Genomic DNA, 23365 nt, shown 5'->3' with positions numbered 1-23365 from the left:
CTGAAATATGTTGAAGTAGAATGGCTCTGCAAAGCTTATCTTCACAATCAGCACAAAACACTGTATCAGCATTTTATTTTGAACCTGAAGAGGAGGAGTACTTTATTTCTGTGGGTTTAAATAATACTAACAGTGCTTTGTGCACTATTTCAATGAGAACAAGATACTTAGAACTGCAACAGGTTTTCTGTTTGATAAGATTGGATCTGGTTAGAGCTCCTTGTAATTTGATAAACAACTTGCAAAGAAATTGTATCAATAACAGGTGAAGTTAGATCAGTAGAGAAATTCATGTGGTTGGAAACATAGACTGACAAGCTGATTTATTTTGGAAATTGAGGCAGAATCTGCTCAAAGTGAGCTGAAGCAGCTCAGAAAGCTGTTTTTGCCTTTGCTTTCAAGGCAAAGACATCCTGTTCAACACCAGTGGAAAGGCACCTGCTGCTGACACGTACTGTCAGCAGTGAAATGCTACTTTTCTTATGGCGACAAATTCCATGTTCTCATAATGATCTTACAGAGCCAGCCAGGCTGTGTGGGTTTGATACTCTCTCGGCGCGCTTGTTGGTTAAATCTACATACTGTCCTTCTTAATAGATGGAGTGTTTCTTTTTTTAACAAGGAGCTGTGGATTAGGCAGTAACTGAGTGAGCAGAGGTGAAACGGTGCAAAGAAATTGGGAGAGGAAGGCTGTGCTTGAATCTTGAAAGCAATTATGCCCAAGATAGTAACACATACCCTTTAGTTAAGCTGTCGCAGCTGCTAAAGAGAAATTAGGATTTGGACAGATGCTGACTCTTATATTGCAAGGAACAGACAGCATTCTTTGGAAAACAGCCAAACAGATCTTTAGAAAATGATGTTGGATGCACTGGTAAAGCCAATCAATGCAGTGAAGAGTGTTCTTGTGCTCTGTATCTGCAGAATGCTCCAAATCTGTACGTGACTTAAAAAGAGCAGCATATGGATTCAGCTGCTGGGTCAAGCTGTCACTGACACTTTCTTTCCATCCTTGCCATGAAACGTGGCTGTAGGCCTAACCATCCATTTTCACAGTCTTGCTGGTTCAGTGATGGGTGCACCTCAGAATCCAGATCCTGTTTGGTTTACGAAACTGCTTACTATAGCACCTTGTAAAGGTCACAAGCAAAGATGAGAATGAAGGTAAGTACATCAGGGAGGGAGGCATTCTGTGACTGGCTCAGAAATCCCCAAATAACTTCATCTCGTTAACTGGCCTCATTTCCCATTAATAGGCTTTCTCCCTCCTACACAAGCTTACTTTCCATAACAACTTACCTTGCTGCTTGAGTCCACTGGGACCAAATGGCTGCTGCCTGATGGGCACTGGGATGAAAATGTGGGGGCAGGGATGTGATGTGGTTTTTCCTGTTTCTTTTCTTACCTTGTAGGCAGAGTTTTGTTAGGCTGACATCAGCTGGACAGGTATTCAAGAGTAAAGAATGAAAAAGAATGCATTCATAACTGGGTTTTGAAACTTAACTGCCCATCTAGGTTAATCGCCACGTTTAGCTGATATTGTACTGATACAGACTGTGACTTGAAACTGCTGCAGCCCTGCTGCTCACCCTGGTGCAGAAATGCAAAAGCCCTAAGCAGGGGCTTTTCCAGATGGTAAATGAGTATTCTGCCCTGTGGAGCTTTACAGGCACTGGAAGCCACAGCGTCACAAAAGAGTTCATCTTTCAGAAAAGCCTGTGTAACTCCTGGGAAGTGCACAAGAGAGGGTCATTGTTGATTCTTAATAATTGTTAAGAAGTGTTTTCTTTCGATGAAACAATTTGCTGGAGGTGAAGTGGAAAGTCCACACCGTTTTTATGTTTACCTAGACTACATTTTCCTTTGCACCGGTATAGTCACACCAGTGCAAACAGCAAAGGGTGGGAAGCTGGGCTGGAGTAAACAGTTACCTGAACTGAGTAAGTGATACTGCATTCTCATTGAAATACTGTTGGTTTTTTTTACGCTTCTGCCACGCAATTCAGAGTACCCTTCCCTTCTGTCCATCCTGTGATTCCTTTTGTCCCTGGTATCAGATAAGGATCAATATCAGGGTTCAATATTTTCTGGAACTTGCACTGCTGCAGGTGCAGGGGTGGGCTTGTGCTGGGGAAGGAATGACTTAGGGAAGGAGATGGAGGAAGAGAGCACGTAATGAAGGATGGAGTGAACGTGCCAAATGTGTATGCTCCAAGCCAGCAGGCGTAGGAAGCCCTGTGAGAAGTGGATGGTGGGTTAAAAACAGATGTGGTTTGGAAAATTAGGTGGAACTGCTGAACCTGACGTGAATAAGCCAGACTCTTCTCAGCAGGAGTTATTAAGAGCAGACACGCAGCATGAGCTGGGAATGAAGGAAAAAGAAAAAAAAAAACGGCACAGGATCGCGGTGAGAATGGCTAAGCCTCGCTACATAAACATGTATTCTTTCTGAATAGAGCCTTCCTCCGTTATTGTTCCTCTTACCCAATAATTGGCTTTGATGTCCCCATTACATGCTCTCTCCTCCCTACATAATCCCTGTCGCTGTCAATTAGCCAGTGGCAGGGCAAACAACAAAGAGGGCTATTGCTTAAGAAACAACTGCTCATCCAGGGAACTGTTGTCAAATACCAGAAGCACTGTTCTTTACTCTGCGATCCCCTGAGACAAAAGGTGCCCTGCTTCAAATACAGCTGCTGTAGAGAGGCTCCAGTTACACCACCGCAACCTCTGCTTCCATAACAGAAAGGCGATTAAAACTGGGTTTACGTGTGGCAGCTGCTCCTCTGCTCGGGTTGTGGCACTTACTTCAAGTATGAAATTAATCTACCCTTGACACAGTGCCTGGCAACTTTATTTCCCCACATTAGGAGGCAGGAAGGGCTGTGCAGGACTAGATGCTAGGATTCCTGGGTGTAATGCCCCCCTCTGACACAGTTTTCAGCTGCAAACCTGCAAACTCAAACGTAGATGGTCTACAGCACTCATCACATTGAGGCCTTCCCTGCTGTGGCCTGAAGTCTTTCAGAAGCTGTCACATAAATGGAAACTGCTGGATACAGGGACTCTTGAAAGCATTTCATTTCAGCTTCTGCTCAAGCTTCTACATCTCTCAAGCTTCTGCTCTTCTGTTTGAGAGCTTCAGCCAAAGCCACCATAAATACAAAAAAGCAAAACAAATCCCTACTCTCTGTCAAAATTCATGGAGTCTGAATTAGCTCTGTACTGTTTACTCAGGCAGGTGACTGCCCAATTCACAAATGCTGGTCAGCCAGTTGTTCACCTGTTCCCATGCTATCTGTCCCGTGTCCAGGCTGCGGCCTGCAACTGCTCACACTTGGCTGCATATACGTGCTTTATCTGGATCAGATGTGACTGCTGCATGATCATGTTTCTACCATGTTAGCCAGATCGTATGTTTTTGAGGTTTGTGCTGGTTTGATGTGGCTTAGTGCAGCCTACAGAAGGACACAGGCCTGATCCAGTGCAAAGGAGCAGGGATGTGGACAGGAGATGCCACCTCTAGCGAGAGGTGTGAAGGCATGAAATTAACCCTTTATAACACCTCAAAACAGTTGTGTCTTGACAGAACCTGTGCTTTGAGTCAAGTCGCTGTGGTGTTTTAGGTCTGGCAGAGGCACCCAAACACTGGGAATACTGTTTAGAATCATGGACTCACAGAATATCCATCTCAAGTTGGAAGGAATTCACAGGATCATCGAGTCCAACTCCTGGCCGCACACAGGACCACCCAAAAATCAGACTCTATGTCTGCTGTCCAAATGATCCCTGAACTCCAGCACTTAGGGCTGAGCCCACTGCCCTGGGCAGCCTGTTCCATGCCCACTGCCCTCTGGTGAAGAATTTTTTCCTGATACCCAACACTGCTTGGCCAAATCATGGCCACAGCAACTTGTAACAGGCTTACCATAGGACTCAAAATTGTTTTAAAAATGCTCTGTAAGACGTAGTAATACTTTAATCTTCTGCTTGTACAGAAATGGGTTGCCCTGCAAGTGAAAAAGGAAGTTTCAGTAAAAGCTCACCAGAAGGTTTTGGCTTATCTGAGTGTGATATTTCACGTTCTGTGAAATTATGTCTTTGCTGAAACAAACAGAAATTTGCCTCTTTCACAGTATCTGCTGCCATCCAAGAAGGCAGCAAAGCTACAGCAAATACAATCTGTTCTGTGTGCGTTTCTGAAAGAGCTAATAAAGAGCAGCTAATTATTATCTGGTTAATTATCTGTATTCTGCTTCTCACACAAACTCCCTGCATTATGCCCTCTTTTAGCCAGCAAGGGCAGGTCATAAGAGCTAAAGTGGCATTTCCACCAGCACTTTGAGTTGAGATAAACTGAATCGGCTGATAAAAGAGGTGATTTGGGGGAGAGTATTTTCGATGGGTTCTTTTCTTTATCTCATTTGCTGCATAGATGCTGAAACTTTCCTGTTGGAACAAGATTCTGGAAATGGTGGCCATGAGTCAGATGGCATGGCTTTGCTGCTGGCTGCATGGCTGATTCAGGCCAGTTTAGAAAGTGACCAGGGCTACCATGTAACTACCTCTCTTGACTTATTGTTTTAACAGGCATTTTACTTTGGACATCTGAGCGTCAAAGGACATTTTGCAATGGACAGTCTCTGAATTTTGTTCTAGTACTTGAAAGTGTTGGGAATGTGCGTTTTCCTGGTGGCAAAGCAACAAACATTTAAGTTATTTTTAGAACACAGCAAACATAAGCACATTTTTAGAACATTAACATAAAGAGATAGAGCAATTGGTGCACTTGCAGAGTACCAAAGTTGAGAAATCTGGTCAGACAGGTTTCCCAAAAGATTAAGAGATCTCTGTGTAAGTGAACATTAAGGTACTATTAAGATAACATTAACAGTGATGTTTCCAGGGATTTGGTCGTTAAAAACAAAACAGAGGTAAACCAGACCATGCAAAAAAGCCCTTCCATATAAACAAACCAACCTATAGCAAATGGAATGAACTTAAAAGGCACCTATGTAAAAATCGGTTGTGAAATTATCCACAAAGGAAAAAAAAAATGAAGTTTTATTGGGAATCTCAAATAATTTAAAATTCTTTAACTGTTACAAATGTTACAAATGTTACAAAAATAAGTGCCCTTATTTTTGTAATGGATGGATGCAAATATTGAAGTATGTTTTCTATTACAAACCCAGTTCCAACTCCCTGCTCCCCAGCTCATCCAGAATGGAAACAATCCATCTTATAGTTAAACGTTTCTTGTTTTGGCAGAAGTTTTTATTTACTATTGCATTTTTTTTTTTTTTCTGCAGACATTACAACCTTTGATGTGGCTCATTTCTTTCAGAGTACATATTCACTGCAGAATTATCTACATTCAAGCCGCCTGAAAGCATTCCAACCACAAAATGCTTGCTGCAGCCACTTCCGTGTGCTGCTACGATTTCTTGGGGTGCACATGTGGGATTTTTGGAAAGCACTGGGAGAACTGACAGCACTTGAGTCCTGGAGCCGCTAACGGGTTGTGTAACTTGAGTTTTAGCCTATAAATCTGATGGGGCAGCCACTAGAGTTAAGGGGGTTGGTGAATGGCTCAGGCTTGACTTAGGGGTGATACTCAATTTAGAGCTCAAAGGAGCTTTTCACCAGGGAACAAGTCTTTTGTGTTGATATGGAGAGCATTGACCAAAGAACTGTAAGTGAATAAGACAACTAGGAAGAGGGACAGTTAGCAGTAAGGCACTAGAAAGCAAGACTAAATCTCTGCTGAAAGAGGAGATGACAGGCACAGCCTGTATTAACAACAGAGTGTAACTTTCATCCAAACATCCCAAATGAAAGCAAGAGAAACTGTGTGAAAGCCAGGAAGCTGGAGAAAGACACTCAGAAGGACACAAGTTTAAGATTTCAGAGTAATTTCCTTCAAATAAACCCACAACATTTACTGCATCACATGCTTCTTCTGGGTGAAGAGAACAACAGGCAGGCACTGACAGAAGTTGGTAGGGTGAGCTTGCCTTTAGGAACCAGACACACATAAGTATAGGAATGGCCATTTGAGAAGATTTGCAAGAACAGCTGGCATTTCTATAAGTGCTAATGAGCGATATCCATTTTTGTACTTTCCTGAAGAAACAGAAAGTGCTACAGTTCTTCAGCAAACACTGGAAGACAATCCACGGAGGTGGGTCATGGCTGAAGCAGACGTGTTTTAAACTGAGGCATAACAGTGTGTACATGCTGTATGTATACTGGCTAGGAGAGTAGAAATGTGCATTGCATGCAAGGAGGAGAAGGAGTATCTCATCAGCTTGCATCTCTGCATTCTGCTGAGAGAAGATGAAACACAGTGCTGCTTGAATCATAGAATCATGAAGGCTGGAAAAGACATCTAAGATCATCCGTTCCAAGCCCACCCCATCCCCACCATGCCCACTGACATCGCTCAGTGCCACATCTCCACAGTTCTCGAACACCTTGAGGTTCAGTGACTGCACCACCTCCCCAGGCAGCCTGTGCCACGGCATCACTGCTGAGAAGAGATGTTTCCTAATATCCAACCTGAACCTCCTCTGGTGCAATTTGAGGCCATTTCCTCTCATCCTACTGCTACTGCCCGGGAGAAGAGGCCGACCCCTTCCACACCGCAACATCTTTTTGGACACTTGCAGGGAGCCGGAAGGTCAAGAACCGTGGAGATGTGAACTTCGAGGGACGCGTTCAGTGGGCACGGCGGGGATGGGCTGGGAATCGGACCGGATGACCTGAGAGGTCTTTTCCAGCCTTAATGACGCTGCGTTTCTACGAGAAGCGCTCGGACCGAGACGCCCAGCGGCTCCCCTCAGACGGCGGGCCGCACGCGGGTCGCCCTCCAGCTGCACGGAGGCCCGGCTCGGCCAGGCGCAGGGCGGCCCCGCCGCGCTTCCGCCCTTCCCCGCCCCCGCGCCCCCCCGCGGCCGGGCGCGGCGCCGGTGTCGGTGCCGGGGCGGTGCCGGTGCCGGGGCGGGGCCGGCGGCGCCGGTGGGGGCGGGCGGGGCGGGGCGGTGCCGCCGCTGCGCGCTGTGTGCTGGAATGCGCGGCGCCTCCCGCCCGCAGCGCCGCCTCCCCGCTCCGCGTCCCGCAGCAGCCCCGCGGCCGGCCGGCCTCGAGCCGCCGGTGAGTGCGGCGGGCCCCGGGCCCGGGCTCGGGGGAGGAGGGCGGAGGGGGCGGGAGGGAGCCGGGCAGGGCGACGGGCGCTGTCCAGGGCTGATCGGCGGCCGCGCGGCGGGGGGGGGCCGGGCCCGGCCGGGCCGCGGGGGGATCAGCACCACGGCTAAGGGGCCGCGCCGGCCTCGCCGGCCGCGCTCGCGGCGGGGCCGTTGTCCGGGCTCCGCCGCCGGAAGACGTTTCGGCCGGGCCGCCGCGGGCCCGAACGGAGGGCCCCGGGCGGCGCTCGTCCTCCGTCCGCCGGGCGACGGGCGGGAGCGGCCGCCGTGACCTTGCCGGAGACGCGGAGCCGCCCCCGCGCCGCGGAGCGGGAAGCGGGGCCGCCTCCTCCGTCCCGGTCCCCTCGGGGCGGCCGTGCCCGGACGGGCCCCGCGGCGGCGGCGGGGAGGGCCGCTTTGTGTGGGCAGGCAGAAAATGGCCGCATGCCTGGCTGCGAGGGAGGGAGGGGAGGAGGGAGGGCTGCGGGGGCACGGCCCGGCTCCCCCGGCCGCCTCCCGGGGCGGATGCGGGCCGGGTCGGGCCGCGCGGGGCCGGCGGCGTTTCGTCGGAGGCCGCGGCTCCCCCGGCCGCCATGGCGGGGCTCGGCCCGGAGCCGCGCTCGGGCCGCGCTTCCTCCGCGGGCGGTGTTGCCAAGAGGAGGCCTTCCCGCAGCACGGCCGCTCACAGGTGTGCTTTTTTTCCCCTCTCGACAGAACCGCTGCTATGGCGACTCAAGTGCTGGGACAGTCCGGTGGGAACGGCCTCTTTCCCGGCGGCGCTAACATCGGCATGGCGTTGTCCAACGACATGTATGACTTGCACGACCTTTCCAAAGCCGAGCTGGCGGCCCCGCAGCTGATCATGTTGGCCAACGTGGCCCTGACGGGAGAGGTGAACGGCAACTGCTGCGATTACCTGGTGGGAGAGGAGCGGCAGATGGCCGAGCTGACCACGGTGGGCGACAGCAACTTCTCAGACAGCGACGCGGAGGGCGTGGAGGATAGCCGTGCTGCGGAGAGCGACCGTGGCGCCTCGGAAAACGTGGAATTGAGCTCTCTGGAAGCACCCGACGTGGAAACCCAAGGCCCGGACGCTGATCCTCCACCAGAGACTCCCAGCACGGACAAAGATGTCCCGTTGGAAGCTCCAGGCACTCCGGAGAGCTCCGAGGACAAGTGTAAGAGCCTCAAGAACAAACCGTTCCGCTGCAAGCCCTGCCATTACGAGGCCGAGTCCGAAGAGGAGTTTGTGCACCACATCAGAGTTCACAGTGCTAAGAAGTTTTTCGTGGAAGAAAATGCAGAGAAACAAGTGCAGATCAAGGAGTCCGATTCCTACAGCGCGGAAGAGGTGGACTTCTCCAAGGGCCCGATCCGCTGCGATCGCTGCGGCTATAACACTAACAGATATGATCACTACCTGGCTCACCTGAAGCACCACAACAAAGCGGGAGAAAACGAGAGAGTGTACAAGTGTACCATATGCACTTACACCACGGTCAGTGAGTATCACTGGAAGAAACACTTGAGAAACCATTTTCCAAGGAAAGTGTACACCTGCTCGCAGTGCTCCTATTTTTCAGATAGGAAAAACAACTATATTCAGCATATTAGAACTCACACGGGTAAGTCTTTAGTTTCTTTTGATTTAAGTGTGGTAGCGGTAGAGGGAAACCGAATGAATGAAGCAAAAGATGATTTTTCTGTTGCGGTTTGTTCCACCCTGATGAGGCCCGTTGCTGTTGTATGTAGTGCTGTCTGGTTGTATCACGAGTTTGCTTTGAGCTCCAGTCTGCAAGCTCTAGAGGACGGAGAAAATCTCTCATTTCAGAAGCCTGAGAGGAGATGAAGAACATCTTGTTTAGGGATTTGAAACTTTTTTTTTTTTTAAGAGAGCATGACAAAAGTGGGCATGTGATGGTTGTCAGGGCATGCAATGTGGAATCGTGGTGTAGCTGCATCACAGCAGGAGCCTATACTGCATTTGTTAGCCTGTAGGGAGCCCCTGGGAGAGATTTCGTCTCAATTTCCTGCCCTCTTCTCCCATCCACCAGTTTGCAATCTTGAGGAGAAGTGTGGGGCTCCTTTCTGCTCTGATTTATACCAGATGGGCCCACGTGCCAACAGGGCCTTGGGTTGCGCAGCATCTCTGTGAGCTGCAGCTAGTTGGGAAATATCATGCTGAGGTTCCTCCTTGGAAGGAACAAGTTCTCCTTGGAGGTTGCTTCCCACTGCTGACATCCACTCTGCTGACACAAGTCGGAAGTGCCATGTTCTGGTGTCTGCTGTGATGGGATCTGGACGGTATGCTCTGGTTTTCAGTGTGTTAATACTCCTCAACAGTAGCCATGTGGTGGTGTTTAGAGGATAGCATTGTTTAAAATTGCTCTTGACTCAACCTGTACGCAGGTTCTTGTAAGAGATGCTGGGCAAATGGTTGTTCTCCAGTTTTCGTTGTATGTATTGTGGGAGGTGGTGAAAAAGAAAGCAGGCAGAAATGACCAAAGAGCAGGAGAAAGCTAAACCCTCCCAGGAATTCGTGGCCAAGCATGAGTCCATGTTGTGGTGCCTTACATCTGTCTTGGCTTCTCCTGTTAGCCTGATGTTGAGTGCCCAACTCTGACCTCAGAAAGCTCTCAGAGAGATTTGCAGGAACTCACTCGGAGCAAGTTTGAGGAAACACCGTTCAAACTTTCCACAAGCTCTAAGTGGCAATCTGAGACCATCATTCACTGTAGGACTCGCTTCCCAGCATCACAGCCCTGGCAGAGGGCAGAGCTCTTTGCATTGGCAGTTGCTAAGCTCTGAGCTGATGAGTACACTCAAGGCTGGTATATTACTTAATGATATTTAAAAACAAAAACAACAACAGAAAAAGCAAGTTAAACTATGTAGAATGTTATCCAGTTCCTCTTTTCTCCTTTAAATTAGGTTTTTGGTTTGTCATGTCTTCTCATTGTTTCAACTAAGCTGAGATGAATGATGATTTCAGCACTTTTTGGTTCACTCTGGTGCTTGCTTTCTCTGCTGGGTCGTCTTAGCTGGCAAATAGGGATCTTCCAGCCGATTCTTGCTTGATTAAAAAACTCTCAAATATGTGGATTCATTTGAGAACGTGCCTTGTTTCCAACAACGTAGGTTTTGTCCCTGAGTGTTTAAAGCTAAAGAGAAAGCTAAAGAAGAAAGAATGAGCTACTGGCAAGTATGCTGATCCACCAGGCTCAGCACTTCTGCTGGCACTACTGTGTAATTGATTGCATTGCAGACTGTTAACATAACAGCACTGACTGTAATGAAAACTGTCTGAATAATACGAGTGTCTTTGGGTTATAGTTTTAAAGGAGAAAACATAGTAAAAATATCCGTTGGAAGGGAGCCAGGCGATGAATTCAGGATGTGGAGATAAGGAAGCTGCAGTTGTTTTTAACTTGATGTTCCTGATTGTTGCACCTGACTTAACTCTGTGTGGGAAGAAGCCTCTTTGCAGATAAATGTCGTCTACTGCATTTGAGTCGATTGTCTGAAACACCCACTCTGCTCTGCTGCTGCAGGAAAGTGTTTTTTTTCCCCTCTATCTCAGACTTATTGATGCTACTCTCTAAAACGGCAGTAAAATGCTCCTTTCTTGTTTCCCAAGTTTGTTTCCTGGGGGTCGGTGAGCTGAATTGACTTACTGAGGGCTCCCACAAATACCAGAGCTTTTTCTGTGAATGTCTTCTGGAGACGCTTTTTTGGTGGCTTGTTTGCACGTAACAAGCTTGCAAAATGACAGTAAGTCCTTTGGCAAATAGCACTGTAAAGCAGCCCTTGCACAACGTAGCCACGTGTTTAATTTTCAAGTGGTGATAGCATACATCTTATATTAGTTACATTCATCACGTTCATCTAGTATATTTTGCTCATGTGCTCTATAGAAAATATAACGTCTTTGCCACGTTGTTGAAATTACAGATAAATTGAAAGATGTGAAATCTGAGGTACTGGGAATAGCACATGACTGTGTATTCCAGGACCTTTGGCCACGATTTGTAGTCACAGAAAAAAACAGCCGTTCCTTTATGACAAAGCCCTACCCCTCCCTGGGACATGACTTAATCTTAACTGGAAAGAAGGGGGCAGGCTCTGGTTGTTAGGGTGATTTTACATTTAAGCGCTGATCTAATCAAGAGTGCTAATCTGAACGATGTGATGGCAGGAAGAAACAGGCGATTTGCATGCATTACAAAGGTCTCTCCTCCAGGCACCTGGAGGTCTCTGCCGCTGCAGGTAGAACTGTCCACAGGCTGTATACAGGGTGTTTGCTGGCGCTCGAGTCTCGGTGAAGAGCACATTGGTTGTGTGCTTTGTTTTGTGTAGGAAAATGCAGTGATGTAGTTCTGATCTTGTCTGGAATAAACAGCAAGTGAGGATTTGTTTTTCCCTTCCAAACTTCACTCTGGTCCCTGCTTCAAACTAAAACGTGTTGTTCCAGCTTGCAGTGGGGATGAGGCATTCTCTACTTCTCGGATGCATTAGAAGTTTCAGGCAAAAACCAACCAAAACCTGGTGCTTTTATCCGCATCTTCCTACCAGATTCTAAAATTGACCGCCTTTACTTTGGGCTGCCTTTGCTTGAAAAGAAATTACTGATACTTACAGAAATTGTCTCTTGTGAAACAAAATTTGTGGCAGGTCAATTCCTCCAGAAACAGTGACTGCAGGTGAAGGAACTGCTGGTTTGAAAGTCTTCAAAATGTTGCTGCCATACTTAAGCTATTGCTGGTAGCACAGTTTCACTGAGCCAGGCATTGCAGTTTTCCACATCCCAGGCTTAAACATGGAGGTAAAAGGAAGCAAAAACCTGGCTTCTTGGGTGGTCAGAGTGCTGGCAGAAAGCATGTAGAAAAATGAGCTCTGGTAGCTTAGGATTTCTGTAGGGATAGCAGTTCCAGTCACTTTTTGCCTGAGAGCTGTCTGACCTCAGATGCATGTGGGGTTGTGCCTTTCATATTCTGTCCCTTCACTACTGTGAACGTGATACATACTGGTTCACCTGATGCATGTGCTTCTCACCATGGCCCTGTTCTGAGAGAGAATCTGTGTTCAGATACAGCTTGGGGTTCTATGACAGCCTGGCGGGTATGGCTCAGGATCCAAAGATGGGAGTCATGCGTGTTTCAGTAATTAATTTGTTGTTTTATTTTGTTTTTGCAGGAGAGCGACCCTATCAGTGTGCTATGTGTCCCTATTCCAGCTCTCAGAAGACGCATTTAACCAGGCACATGCGCACCCACTCAGGTTGGTAAGCAGCAGCAGCATGACTCAGAAAAGGGGGTGGTTCTGTGTGACATGAAGTTGTCATCTCATCCAGTGTGACCTGAGCTTTAGCTGCCTTTCTCTTTTTTTAACAGCTAAGGTTGTTCCTACCTGCTAAAGAAATATGTCATTAATAAAAGTGGTGACAGGGGAATATGTCTTCTTTTCCTTCGCTATCCAGGATGTATTCTGAGATTCGTAGGACCGCTGTAGTAGTTTTGCAGTAAATCTGACATTGTGATAATGTATGATCAGGCTCTTGTTTTCTGTCTGCTGTTATAGATCAGTTCAAATCAAGTAAGTTGAAAAAGGTATGGACCTCTGAGAATCTCCTCTGTGATGTCTGTGGTTTCATTTCATCCAGCAGGATGATGAAAGACCATCTGAGGAAATCCTTATATTTTACTTAGTGTTACAGAAGGATACAAGGTAGTGCCTGATTCTGGCAAGGAGGCACTGAGGAGGAATAAGCAAACTTAGAGTGATTTGATCTTGTAGTACTAAAAGCCAGATTAGCAATTTTCACTAGCCTTTATACCCCATAATTGGTCATAAAGCTGTGATGTTAAGAACTCTCTTCTTTCCATTGCTCTGTATCTCCTATTAGTCTTATTTTTAAATTAAATAATGGCATTCTTATGAGTTTTTGCTCCCATAATCATGCTAGACACGAGCATGGCTGTGCTTTGTGATTCTTAAGTTCCCTAAGGGGAGTTTACATGGATCTCAGCTCATGCTCTTGGTTTGCTAATATATGAATTGATCAGACCTAGGTGAAGTTCTAATCCTATGAAACAGTAATAAAAGCATCCTGAACAGTCATTTCAATTTCAATAGCTGAGACAAGAAGGCAGTTTTAATTGATTTGTGATGAGGGTTTGGACCCATTAAAAATAGGCAGCTTTAAAAGGACCTGCCAGTATTTTAGTTTGAGACTTTTTTTTGCTTTCAGAAACAAAAAACATTTTTGACTCCACATCTGTATTAAATATGAATTTGTAAATGGTTTGGTCATCACTGTGCCTGGAAACTGTTTTTTCACGATCTTTTTCTTCTCTTGTCTGTACAAAGACCAAATCTGTGCAAATTTGAAGGAGGCAAACAGTGCGATTTGCCCTTAGTCATTGACTTCAAGGTCTGGGAAGGAGGGCATGAACTGTGCTGACAGAAGCGGGATTGCACATGGAACTCTTGCTGTCATAAAATCATAGAATGGCTTAGGTTGGAAGGGACGTTAAGCATCATGTAGTTCCAACATCTTGCCATGTGCGGGACTGCCCTCCACCAGATTAGGCTGCCCAGGGCCTCATGCAACTTGACCTTGAATGCCTCCAGGAATGGGCAGCATGTGCCAGGGCCTTGCTGCTTCTCAGAGTAGAGAATTTTTTCCTAACATCAGACCTAAATTTCCCCTCTCTTAGTTGAAATGTCACTGTCAGACTGTGTAAAAGGTCAGTTCTCCTCTTGCTTACAAGCTCCCTTTGAGTACTTCTCCAGGCTAAACAAGCTCAGTTCATTCAGCCTTTCTTAGGAGAGGTGCTCCAGCCCTCTGAGCATCTCTGTGGCCCTCCTCTGAACCTGCTCCAATAGCCACACATATTTCTTGTGCTGGGGGCCCCAGGCCTGGGTGCAGGACTGCAGGTGAGGCCTCGTGAGAACAGAGGAGGACAATCCTCTCCCTCATCCTGCTGGCCACCCCTCTTGATGCAGCTCAGGATATAGTTGGTTTTCTGGGCTGCAAGCACACGCTGCTAGCTCATGTTCATTCATCAGTACCCCCAAATCTTTCTGGGCAGGACTCTTCTCAAATAAATTCTTTTCCCAGTCTGTACGCATATGTGGGATTTCCCTGACCCAAGTATTTGGCTTTGTTGAACCTCATTAGGTTCTTGCGGGCCTACTTTTCAAGTCTGTACTTGTCTCTCTGGATGGACCTATCCCTAGGGGACAGCAGTCATGTCCAACCTCCACCTGGACGTAGAGCCATTTGCCACAACCCTCTGACTGTGACTATCCAACCAATTATTATCCACCTAATAGTCCAGTCTTTAAATCCATATCTCTCAAATCTAGAGATAGCAATGTGTTGGATGTCTTGGATCACCTGCTCATGTCTCATATGCCTTAACGTCCCTTTCAGGAGGATCTGAATGATCTTCCTGTGCACAAAGGTGGGGCTCATTGGCTTGTAGTTACTCTAGTCTTCCTTTCTCCCTTTCTTAAAAATGGGAGTGTTGTTTTTCTTTTTTTCCAATCACTGGGGGCTTTGCTTGACAGCAGTGACTTTTTATATATGATGGAGAGTGGTTTGGCAACTGTATTAGCCAGTTCCTTGAGAACCCTGAGATGTACGTCATCTGGCCCCATAGACTTGTACAGATTCAGCCTCATGAAGTGGTCTCAGACTTGGTCTGCTTTTACACTAGCAGAGATTTTGCTTCCTTTTACCTCCATCTAGAGGTTCAGGGACGTGAGAGGTGTAGGAAGCCTGACTGCCAGTGAAGACTGAGGGCAAAAAACTCATTGAGTACCTCAGTCTTCTTCACGCCTGCTGAAGCCAGTTCTCCCTTCTCATTTATCAGAGGGAGTACACTCTCCTTTGCCTGTCTCTTCTGCCCAGTGTATCAAAGGAAATCATTCTTGTTGTTTTTCACATACTTCTACAAGTTCTGTTCCATCTGCGCCTTGGCTTTCCTGCTTTTGTAATCCCATTTCTATATGCCTAAATGGCATTCCTGTATTCTTCCTAGGGCACCCATCCCTGCTTCCATTGCATGTACTTTTCCTTCTCATCCCTCAGCCTAATCAATAGATCCTTGCTTAGCCATGCTGGTTTCCTGCCTCCTCTGCTTGATCTCTTAAGCTGGTGGATGGAGAGCTCTTATCCTCTCAGAAGGATGTTCTTAAGGTGCTGCTAGTTCTCAGTTCAATTTGTCTGTCCCTAAGGACAGTTTCCTTGATTAGATCAAGGGATCTAATCTAACAATTCCTTAAACAGCCTGAAGTTTGCTCTCCTGAAGTTCAGGGTCCTGACTCCTCTCTTTGCCAAGCCCATGTTCCTCAAGATAGTGAACTTGACCAGAGTCGTGGTTGCTACAGCTCAGGCTGCCTCCGATCTTAACCTCTTTAATGATCTGCTATGCACTGGTGTTTTATTAACAGCTGAAGTTAAAATAATCTGTCATTAAGTAATAAAGAGATGCTGCAGGCAGAAATGAAATTTTCTAGACTCCTAAGCAAGCATCACCCACCCTCTTGCCAGAGAGGGCAGCACAGCCATGGAGAAAAGGATCTGGAATGACTTTTCAATATACTTAGGAAGTGGCGTGCATTAGTTTTGGAGGTAAATTTTTAAATGCTAGTTTAGATCTCAGTAGCACCCCTCAGCTGAATTTGTATAAGCAAAAAAGTTCTCAAAGTATTTTTGGACTTGGGTTATTGTGCTGAAAATGTTTTTCCTCTTTGCTTTGGAGTGTAAATGGAAAGCTGATTCTGCTGCACCATTGTGCACTAAACCTCGCATTTCAGAAACACTTGTGCATGCATGAGTCATTTAAAAAATGAAGCTTTCAGTAGTAGCAACATGATGGCTTTAGACTGTCTACATATTTCTTGCAACAGTAGCCTGCAGCCAACCCATAAATGTGACATTAATGAGACAGTGATGAACTCCACTGAACTGAATTTAACAGAGGTAGAAATCATTGAAGTGGCATATCTTTCACATGCTTAGTCTTTTGCTAACTCATTTTCCCTTACTTCCTTTTCAATGCAAACATGAAGTATGCTAAATTTGTGTAAAGTTGGACTTATTTGAAACGTTTGTGTGAAACTTCTATTCATCAAATGTTACATTTCCGTTTTTCTACAATGCATTCAATGGACCAGTTGGGTATGGATTCCATTTGCTAATAGTACTATAGAGAGATCTCTGCGGGTATGTATGCATAGCCAGAACTTGTGACTTTGTTGCTGCTTGTTTGGTTGTGGATCCCCTTCCTCCCAATCCTTGCCCCTTCTCTCTCTTTTTTTGTATATTGTTTTTGGTGTCTTGTGAATATGTTTGTGATTTGTGGATTTCTTATGTTGATTGTATTTAATTTAAAAGGCGCATGGATATATAAATATATATCATTTTCTTTTTGAGTTTCATATTTCTGTGCTTGTCTTAGTGCAAAGTGATTTCCTTCCCAACCCTGTGCTTAAAAAATCACCACAATTCCCTTCCACCCTTCCTTCTTTAGGTGAGAAGCCATTCAAATGTGATCAGTGCAGTTACGTGGCCTCAAACCAGCATGAAGTAACTCGTCATGCAAGGCAGGTTCACAATGGGCCGAAGCCTCTGACTTGCCCGCACTGTGACTACAAAACAGCCGATCGCAGCAATTTCAAAAAGCACGTTGAGCTCCACGTCAATCCGCGCCAGTTTCTTTGTCCTGTTTGTGACTACGCGGCATCTAAGAAGTGTAACCTGCAGTATCACATCAAGTCCAGGCATCCTGATTGTTCGGACATCACCATGGATGTTTCAAAGGTGAAGCTACGGACTAAAAAGAGCGAAGCTGACTTTTCTGAGAGCATCAGTGACAAAGTGGAGAAGGAGCAAACAAAAGGGGATTCGCCCACAAAGAAAACTGAGAAAACTGTGAAAGTGGAGAAAAAAGAGAACTTAGCAAAGGAAAAGAAGCCAACGAACAATGTTCCTGCACGCCAAGTGACGACCAGAAGTCGGAGATCGACTTCAGAAAACAAGGAGGTAGATATTAAAACTGAGAAAAATACTGAGAAACCGTGTAAAACAAAGAAGGTCAAAAGAAAGGCAGAGGCAGAAATAACTTTCTCAAAGCAAGAGCCTGCGAATGATACCATCGTAATGACAAAAAAGAAAAAGAAAGTGGAAACTAAGCCCAGAGACTGCCAGGAAGCTCAGAAAAGTGATGATGTACCAGAGGCGGAACCTAAAAAGCAAAATTCCTGCCTTAAGAAAAGCAGAAAAAAGAAAGCTCTGAAAAGTAAGCACAGTAAGAAAAGCAATAGGCTTGACGAGGAGAAGATGGAAGAAGAGGAGGTGGCGGACAAGTCTCATCTTACGGAAGAAGACAGATGCGTGAAACTAGACAGTCTGAGCAGTGACCAGGAGAAGGAGGAAGATCCTGCTGATCCAGCACCATTAGACAGTAATGTTGGTCATACTTGCAATGGGGAGAGCATCAGTGCCAAAGGAAGCTGCGTACAAGAGCCAAGACAGCTTTGTCTGTCAGCTCAGGTTGCGGACACAGAGGCTGAGGTGAAGGATCAAGAAATGCCTGCTGCAGCAGTGGAGAGCGAAGACACTATCTGTGAAAAAGAGGAGAGAAAGATGGACACAGGGGAAGACTCGGAAGAATCTTCTCATGCAGTGTCTTCTGAACAAAGTCTGGATGGACCCGTGGATGTACTACCAGATCTGGAGCCCAGGAAGGAGCCAGAGGAAACCTGCTTGGCAGAAACTGTGAGTAACCCAGACCCGATAGACCTGACTAAGACACACATCCTAGAGACAGAGCCGCCAGCAGATGCTGTGGGAGTGCCTGTGCCCCCAGAAGGGTGTATGCAGAGCCCTGAAGTAGCTCTGGCCTTATCACCTCTGGATAACGCAGCAGTGAATGAATCTCAGGAAATGGAGGAGGATGAGGGCATCCACAGCCATGAAGGCAGCGACATAAGCGACAACATATCAGAAGGCAGCGATGATTCGGGGTTAAATGGTGCTCGCTCTGTACAAGAGGAAACCAGTCCGAAGACATCACAAGGAGCTGCCAGTAGCACAGTAGTCAGGGAGAACTATGTATGCATTTTTTGTGACCGCTCATTTAAAAAGGAAGGTGAATACAGCAAGCACCTAAATCGCCACTTGGTCAATGTGTATTATCTTGAGAAGGCGACAAAAGGGCAGGAGTAGAAATAGCTGCGGTCTGGGGGCATGTGTATCTTTTGTAAGATCTTATACAGCTTATGTACAGATATTGTAGATTTTTTTTTTCTTAAAGCATGGTTTTCTTTAGTGTCTGCGTTGGGATTTTTTTTTTTTTTAAGCTGAAAATATTTTGGACAACTTTTTGTGTAATGACCTCTTTAAATATTGGATCTCTTCATTAAAGAAGTAGGTAGGGTGTATGAGGCTGTGTCCTGCAAGTTCTGTCTGTTTATAGTTTGTTAGCTGATGCATTTGTTTTATAAGTTGAGCTTTAGGAACAAGGCTTGTAGCTACCATACACAATTTGGATGTTTATAGAGCCACTGGCAGTTGCTTTTTCTTTTAGCAGCCAACTCCTCTTTCCCCTCTCCTCCGCTTTTGTTTTAGTTCTTCTTAACGTACCTTGATGTTCAAAGTGGTAAAAACTACTCAATGCTTTTTCTCCCAGGAAGATAGCTTCTATCACATAAAAGAGCACTTTGTAAGACAAATCGAAGTTGGCTAGCGATGAACGTAACTGTTTAAGGTAATTACAATTGTGAACATACATTTCAAATCCCCTTAGTATAAACAGTGAGCCAAAATTTGGGGTTAGTCCTTCCAACTTTTGTTTGGAGAACCTCTGTCTTGATTAATATCTTATTAACTGTTAAGTGTCATTGACTCTGTTGTGGGGGGGGGGAGCAAGTTTGTTATTTTTAAGTTTTTGCTTTTTTGTTGTTGTTGCTTTAAAGGCTTAAAATGTTGCACATTGTTTTTGTTTATACCTATGCAGATAAATCCTTTAGGAATAGTGCTTGTGCAGTACATGTACACTTTATATATGCATGTTGGGTTTCATTTGTGTAAGCTTTTCTTACTTTGAACCATTCAGATTCGTTGCTTACCATGGGCCAGTTTTCTGTGATGCTCTTTACTGCAGATTCTTCTTCTTTTCATAGGGTATTGCTAGTTGTGTGTAGAATTATGAGCTGCTTGGCTGTGTATTTTTTGAGTAGCTTTAAAATTTTATATAGTTCTTGAGCGAAAGAATATCAACACAGTTCCAAAACACTATCTTATAGTTTTTTTTTTTTTTCCATAGAAATGCCACTTCTGATATTTTTAGTACATATACAGAGTAATAAATTGTAATTTATAGTTTGGGATCACCAGACAGGAAAGTAATCACTGTCAGTGAAAATGGTCTGAAAATTGTACAAGTCCAGGTGTTGCTTGATTTTTTTTCTTTTTTTCTCTATTTTGCTTTCTATGATGGACAGCAGTCAAGCTTCATAAGCTTAAAAAAAAAAAAAGAAAATTACCATAGATGTTAGATTTTGATGAGCTGTAATTACATCTCACACACTGAAAAACAAAGACAAACTAACTGGTAAGCAACAAACCTGGCATTAAAGGCTGTAGGAATTCCTGTTCCTTATTCATTCAAGTTTCATTTGATAGAACCATCTGTTTCCTCACGGAGGAGATAATCGGTCACAGAAGTGATCAGGTTACGATCTCAGGTCTGTATGCAAGAAATACCGTACTGGGAGTTTTTTAATTCTAACCAGATTTTCTTCTGGCACGTACAAACATGAGAGGGATTGCATGCCTGCCAGTGGCAAAATGTGAACGCAGTCCAAATGAGCAGGGAAAAAGCAAAAGCCTCCAGTCCCATCTGTGCTGCAGAAGACTGTCTTTAGGTCCCTTGTCAGGTGCGGCACTTGGGGGTGGCTTCTCATCAACTCTGCAGAAGCAACTTTGGAGGCAGGTGTTGTTTGCAGAGTGGAGCTGAGGAGCTAGTTCAGTATTTGTCGGTGTGTTTTAGGTACTCACAGTGTGCGTTCTGTGAATTGGTTCTGTGAATGTAAATTTCTGGAGCAAACCTCATTTTTTTTTCTCCCTGTCCACATGTCATCTTTTCCCCTTCCCTCAGCCCCCAAGCTAACCTTGAATGAATAGAGAACAAAACTACGTTGCTTCTCCTTTTGGGAGAGATTGGTAATAGGAGGCCAAAGATTTGAGAGGGGGGGCATCCCCTCATGGCAGAAATAAATTGTATAGTGAGTTTTTGTTTGCTTAGATAGCATTCAATCCTTACCTTGGCTGTGACAATCATTGGCAACTGAAGATCAAGTTGCAACTATATTTATGCTAAATGTTAAGAAAAGAAAATTAGTTGAGTTGTTTTCCTAAACAACTGGTTGTAATAGTCTTAGATGTATTTCTTTCTTTTTTTTTTTTTAACGGTGTTTCTTTTATATGTAAATGTTGCCAACGTTTGTGAGTAACATGAGCAGATGCTGGAAATTCCAGTACTGTGCAGAGATATTGTAGCTCCCCTTATATCCTTGCGAAGAGCCTTTGCCATCTTGTGAGAGACTTCAAGGACTTCAGCTATGTTCAGATAAACTTGTGGACTGGCCTGATAATTATTATGTTTTTTAAATGGAAAATGTGGTATACACTGACTTAAAGTGTCTCTTGATGAGATAAAAACAAGGGTGTAGTTTTCTGAGGTACTGCACTGCAGATTTCTGGGAAGAGGTCAAGGTTTTAATACATGATCTAACAAGAACTCTTTGAAGACAGCAGTGTTCCTGTTAAGCAGTGTTCCCTATCTCAGGATTAGGAGCTGAAAATAGACTACAGAAATATTAAGAAGACAGGTCTCTTTGAGACCCTTACCAGCAATGTCCTGAAATACTGTTGGTGTGTTACAATGTTGGAATTCTCTGCTGGCTTATGTCCAAGATTTGGGAGTATGTTATGTTAAAGCAGCAAAGATGTTCTGCATCGTATGTACCTAAGATGTTAGAAATTGCTAATACTGAATATTTGTATTGGAGAATGCCGATAAGGTAAGCCACCAGAAATGATGGTTTTACTATGATGTATCTCCCTCTAAACAATGACTTTTTGTCCTTCTCAATATTCTTAAATTATTTTGTGTCGGTTTTGCCAATAGTAGCCTAAGAACTGTAGGAGTTTTCAACCTCAGATACGTGGGTTGAGGAGTTTTTAGCACAACGACAGCTCTACACTGCCAGTCCTTGGTTGAGCAACATGGCATTTGAGGTTTTCACCTCTATGGATCTATCCACTCAAAGTAACTGCCTTGAGAAATGATCCAGAAGTGGATAGCTAGGCAGTTGTAATCCATTATATTGTAATCACGGCTGGACTAGATGGTTTTAATTGTCTTTTCCAGTTGTAATGATTCTGTGATTCTGTAGTCACTATTTCTGGGTTTTGATGATCTAGCCTGGACCTTCATTCATTGACAAAAGAACGTTTAACATCTGCCAAGCCAGTTAAGATATGGTAGCATCACTGATTTCAACAGATTTAATATAGCTGAAAAGTATTAACCAAATTCAAGAGGTTTCTTGAATGGCAGTTGTGTAGATACGTGGCATGCATATTAACAGAATCCAGATAGCTAATGGAATTGTTTCATGTGTACATACGTTTCCTCCCTCTAAAACTATCCTAGTTAACTTTCGTAAGCTGGCATGGAGTTGTGTTTATGACATTTGGTTGCACCATGTTTGATGCTTTTACAGTGCAATACTTGTATTCTCTGAATAAAACCAAAGGTAATTTTTTTTTTCCATGTTCTCTACTGTAGTGCATGATGGCCTTTTCTACGTTTTTAATGTAAAACAAGCCAGATCATACATCCTGTTTTCACTTAAAGTATGTTTTAAGTCTTTTGTTCAAAATGTAGTGTAAAATTAAACTAAATTCCATTATATTAACCCTTTCAAGTGTATTTTCCTAAGCATAGTTCTGATTAAATAAACTTTATTATGGAACTCGTCGCTTCTATCTGCCTGTATGGGAACTGTTGATCATGGCCTGAACCTCTGATTGACCACCTGAGGTGAGCAGTGAGTCAGCCCTGGGAGCACAGGTGAAGACAATTCTCCTGTGTTACTGGAAGGGGTGGAGCCTTGCTGCACCTCTCCTAGACCCCATTTAAGAGCTGACTACCAGTGAGGAAGGGTCTCTTGGAGATTGCTCCTCTTGGAGTCTTCTGAGCGAGCCCAGGACAAAGGTAAGCTTTCCATCCATTTTTCTTTAGCGTGATAACCTGTTTAGCCTAACTTTCCTCTATATTTCTTAATTATAACATCCGTATATTCATTGATTACCCTCTGCTACTTATTAATGGCTACAAAAAATGTTTTTATTTAAAGGGGCATGTTCTGGCTTAAAGTCTTATAGGTAAATGTGTATGAAGTTTATGGTAAACCAGGAGTTGTACCCAGTCTTAACTGTGGGCTGCCATGAGATGCCCTGAGAACGTGGCATAGAGATGGTAGGTTTATGTACTTCTCTGCCTTTGCTGCATGAGTTAATTATTTCAGACTGGTTCAATAGAGGAGGCCCTGCCCTTTGTACCACCAGTTTGTATTTTCACTCTCCAGAAAGGAACACCTCTAGGTGAACTATAATAGAAATTATATAAATGGATTGCCAATGGGCAAAACCATTTTCCCTTAAACCTGTACCCTCATCTTCAACTTCTTGTGTTGTGGCAGAAAATGGTGTAAAACCAACCAGGTTGAAAATATGCTACTTTATGCTGAGTTCTGCTTTATGCCTAATTACTTTTGTTTGTTTTTTAACAGAATTGAGTAGACAAGAAGTGCGTGGCTATGTAGTACCTTGCAGGCCAGCAGCAAGACAATGCTATGACTCTTTTGGACTCAAGGCAGGCAGCTGAACCACTCCCTTGCCCACAGGTTGGTGGAAGGGGCCACATGAACACTTCTTAGTGTCCTTCAGCACAGTCCAGGGCAGCACACTCCAAAGGCTGCTGCCTGCAGCAGGGGCCGTGTTGGAGGTGAAGGGATAGAGGAGTTCTGTGTCTGGTTGGGTTTCCATCATGAAGAACTCAAGGAGAGCTGGGGCAAAAAAAAAAAAAAAAAAAAGAGAGGAA

At 45.0% G+C, this 23365-nt stretch overlaps 1 protein-coding gene across 1 annotated transcript; it reads left to right on the top strand.

Moving 5' to 3' along the window:
• The first annotated feature begins 7040 nt into the window (after positions 1–7040).
• On the top strand, positions 7041–22235 carry REST (RE1 silencing transcription factor). Its single transcript, XM_031596735.2, has 4 exons — positions 7041–7155; positions 7899–8809; positions 12378–12461; positions 16724–22235. Exons 2-4 carry the CDS (start codon positions 7909–7911, stop codon positions 18418–18420), a joined length of 2682 nt encoding a protein of 893 aa, XP_031452595.2. The 5' UTR covers positions 7041–7155; positions 7899–7908; the 3' UTR covers positions 18421–22235.
• Positions 22236–23365: the final 1130 nt, after the last annotated feature.

Source organism: Phasianus colchicus, chromosome 4 (assembly GCF_987193195.1).
Source record: "Phasianus colchicus chromosome 4, bPhaCol1.hap1.1, whole genome shotgun sequence".
Lineage (NCBI taxonomy): Eukaryota > Metazoa > Chordata > Aves > Galliformes > Phasianidae > Phasianus > Phasianus colchicus.
This window is presented reverse-complemented; position numbering and strand designations above follow the sequence as displayed.

What these genes read in the sequence shown, in the direction of transcription:
- REST (XM_031596735.2), top strand. Translation starts at nt 7,909, where the DNA reads ATGGCGACTCAAGTGCTGGGACAGTCCGGTGGGAACGGCCTCTTTCCC. An exon ending in GCATATTAGAACTCACACGG is followed by an intron (nt 8,810 to 12,377) that starts GTAAGTCTTTAG and finishes TTGTTTTTGCAG; the next exon opens with GAGAGCGACCCTATCAGTGT. An exon ending in GCACATGCGCACCCACTCAG is followed by an intron (nt 12,462 to 16,723) that starts GTTGGTAAGCAG and finishes TTCCTTCTTTAG; the next exon opens with GTGAGAAGCCATTCAAATGT.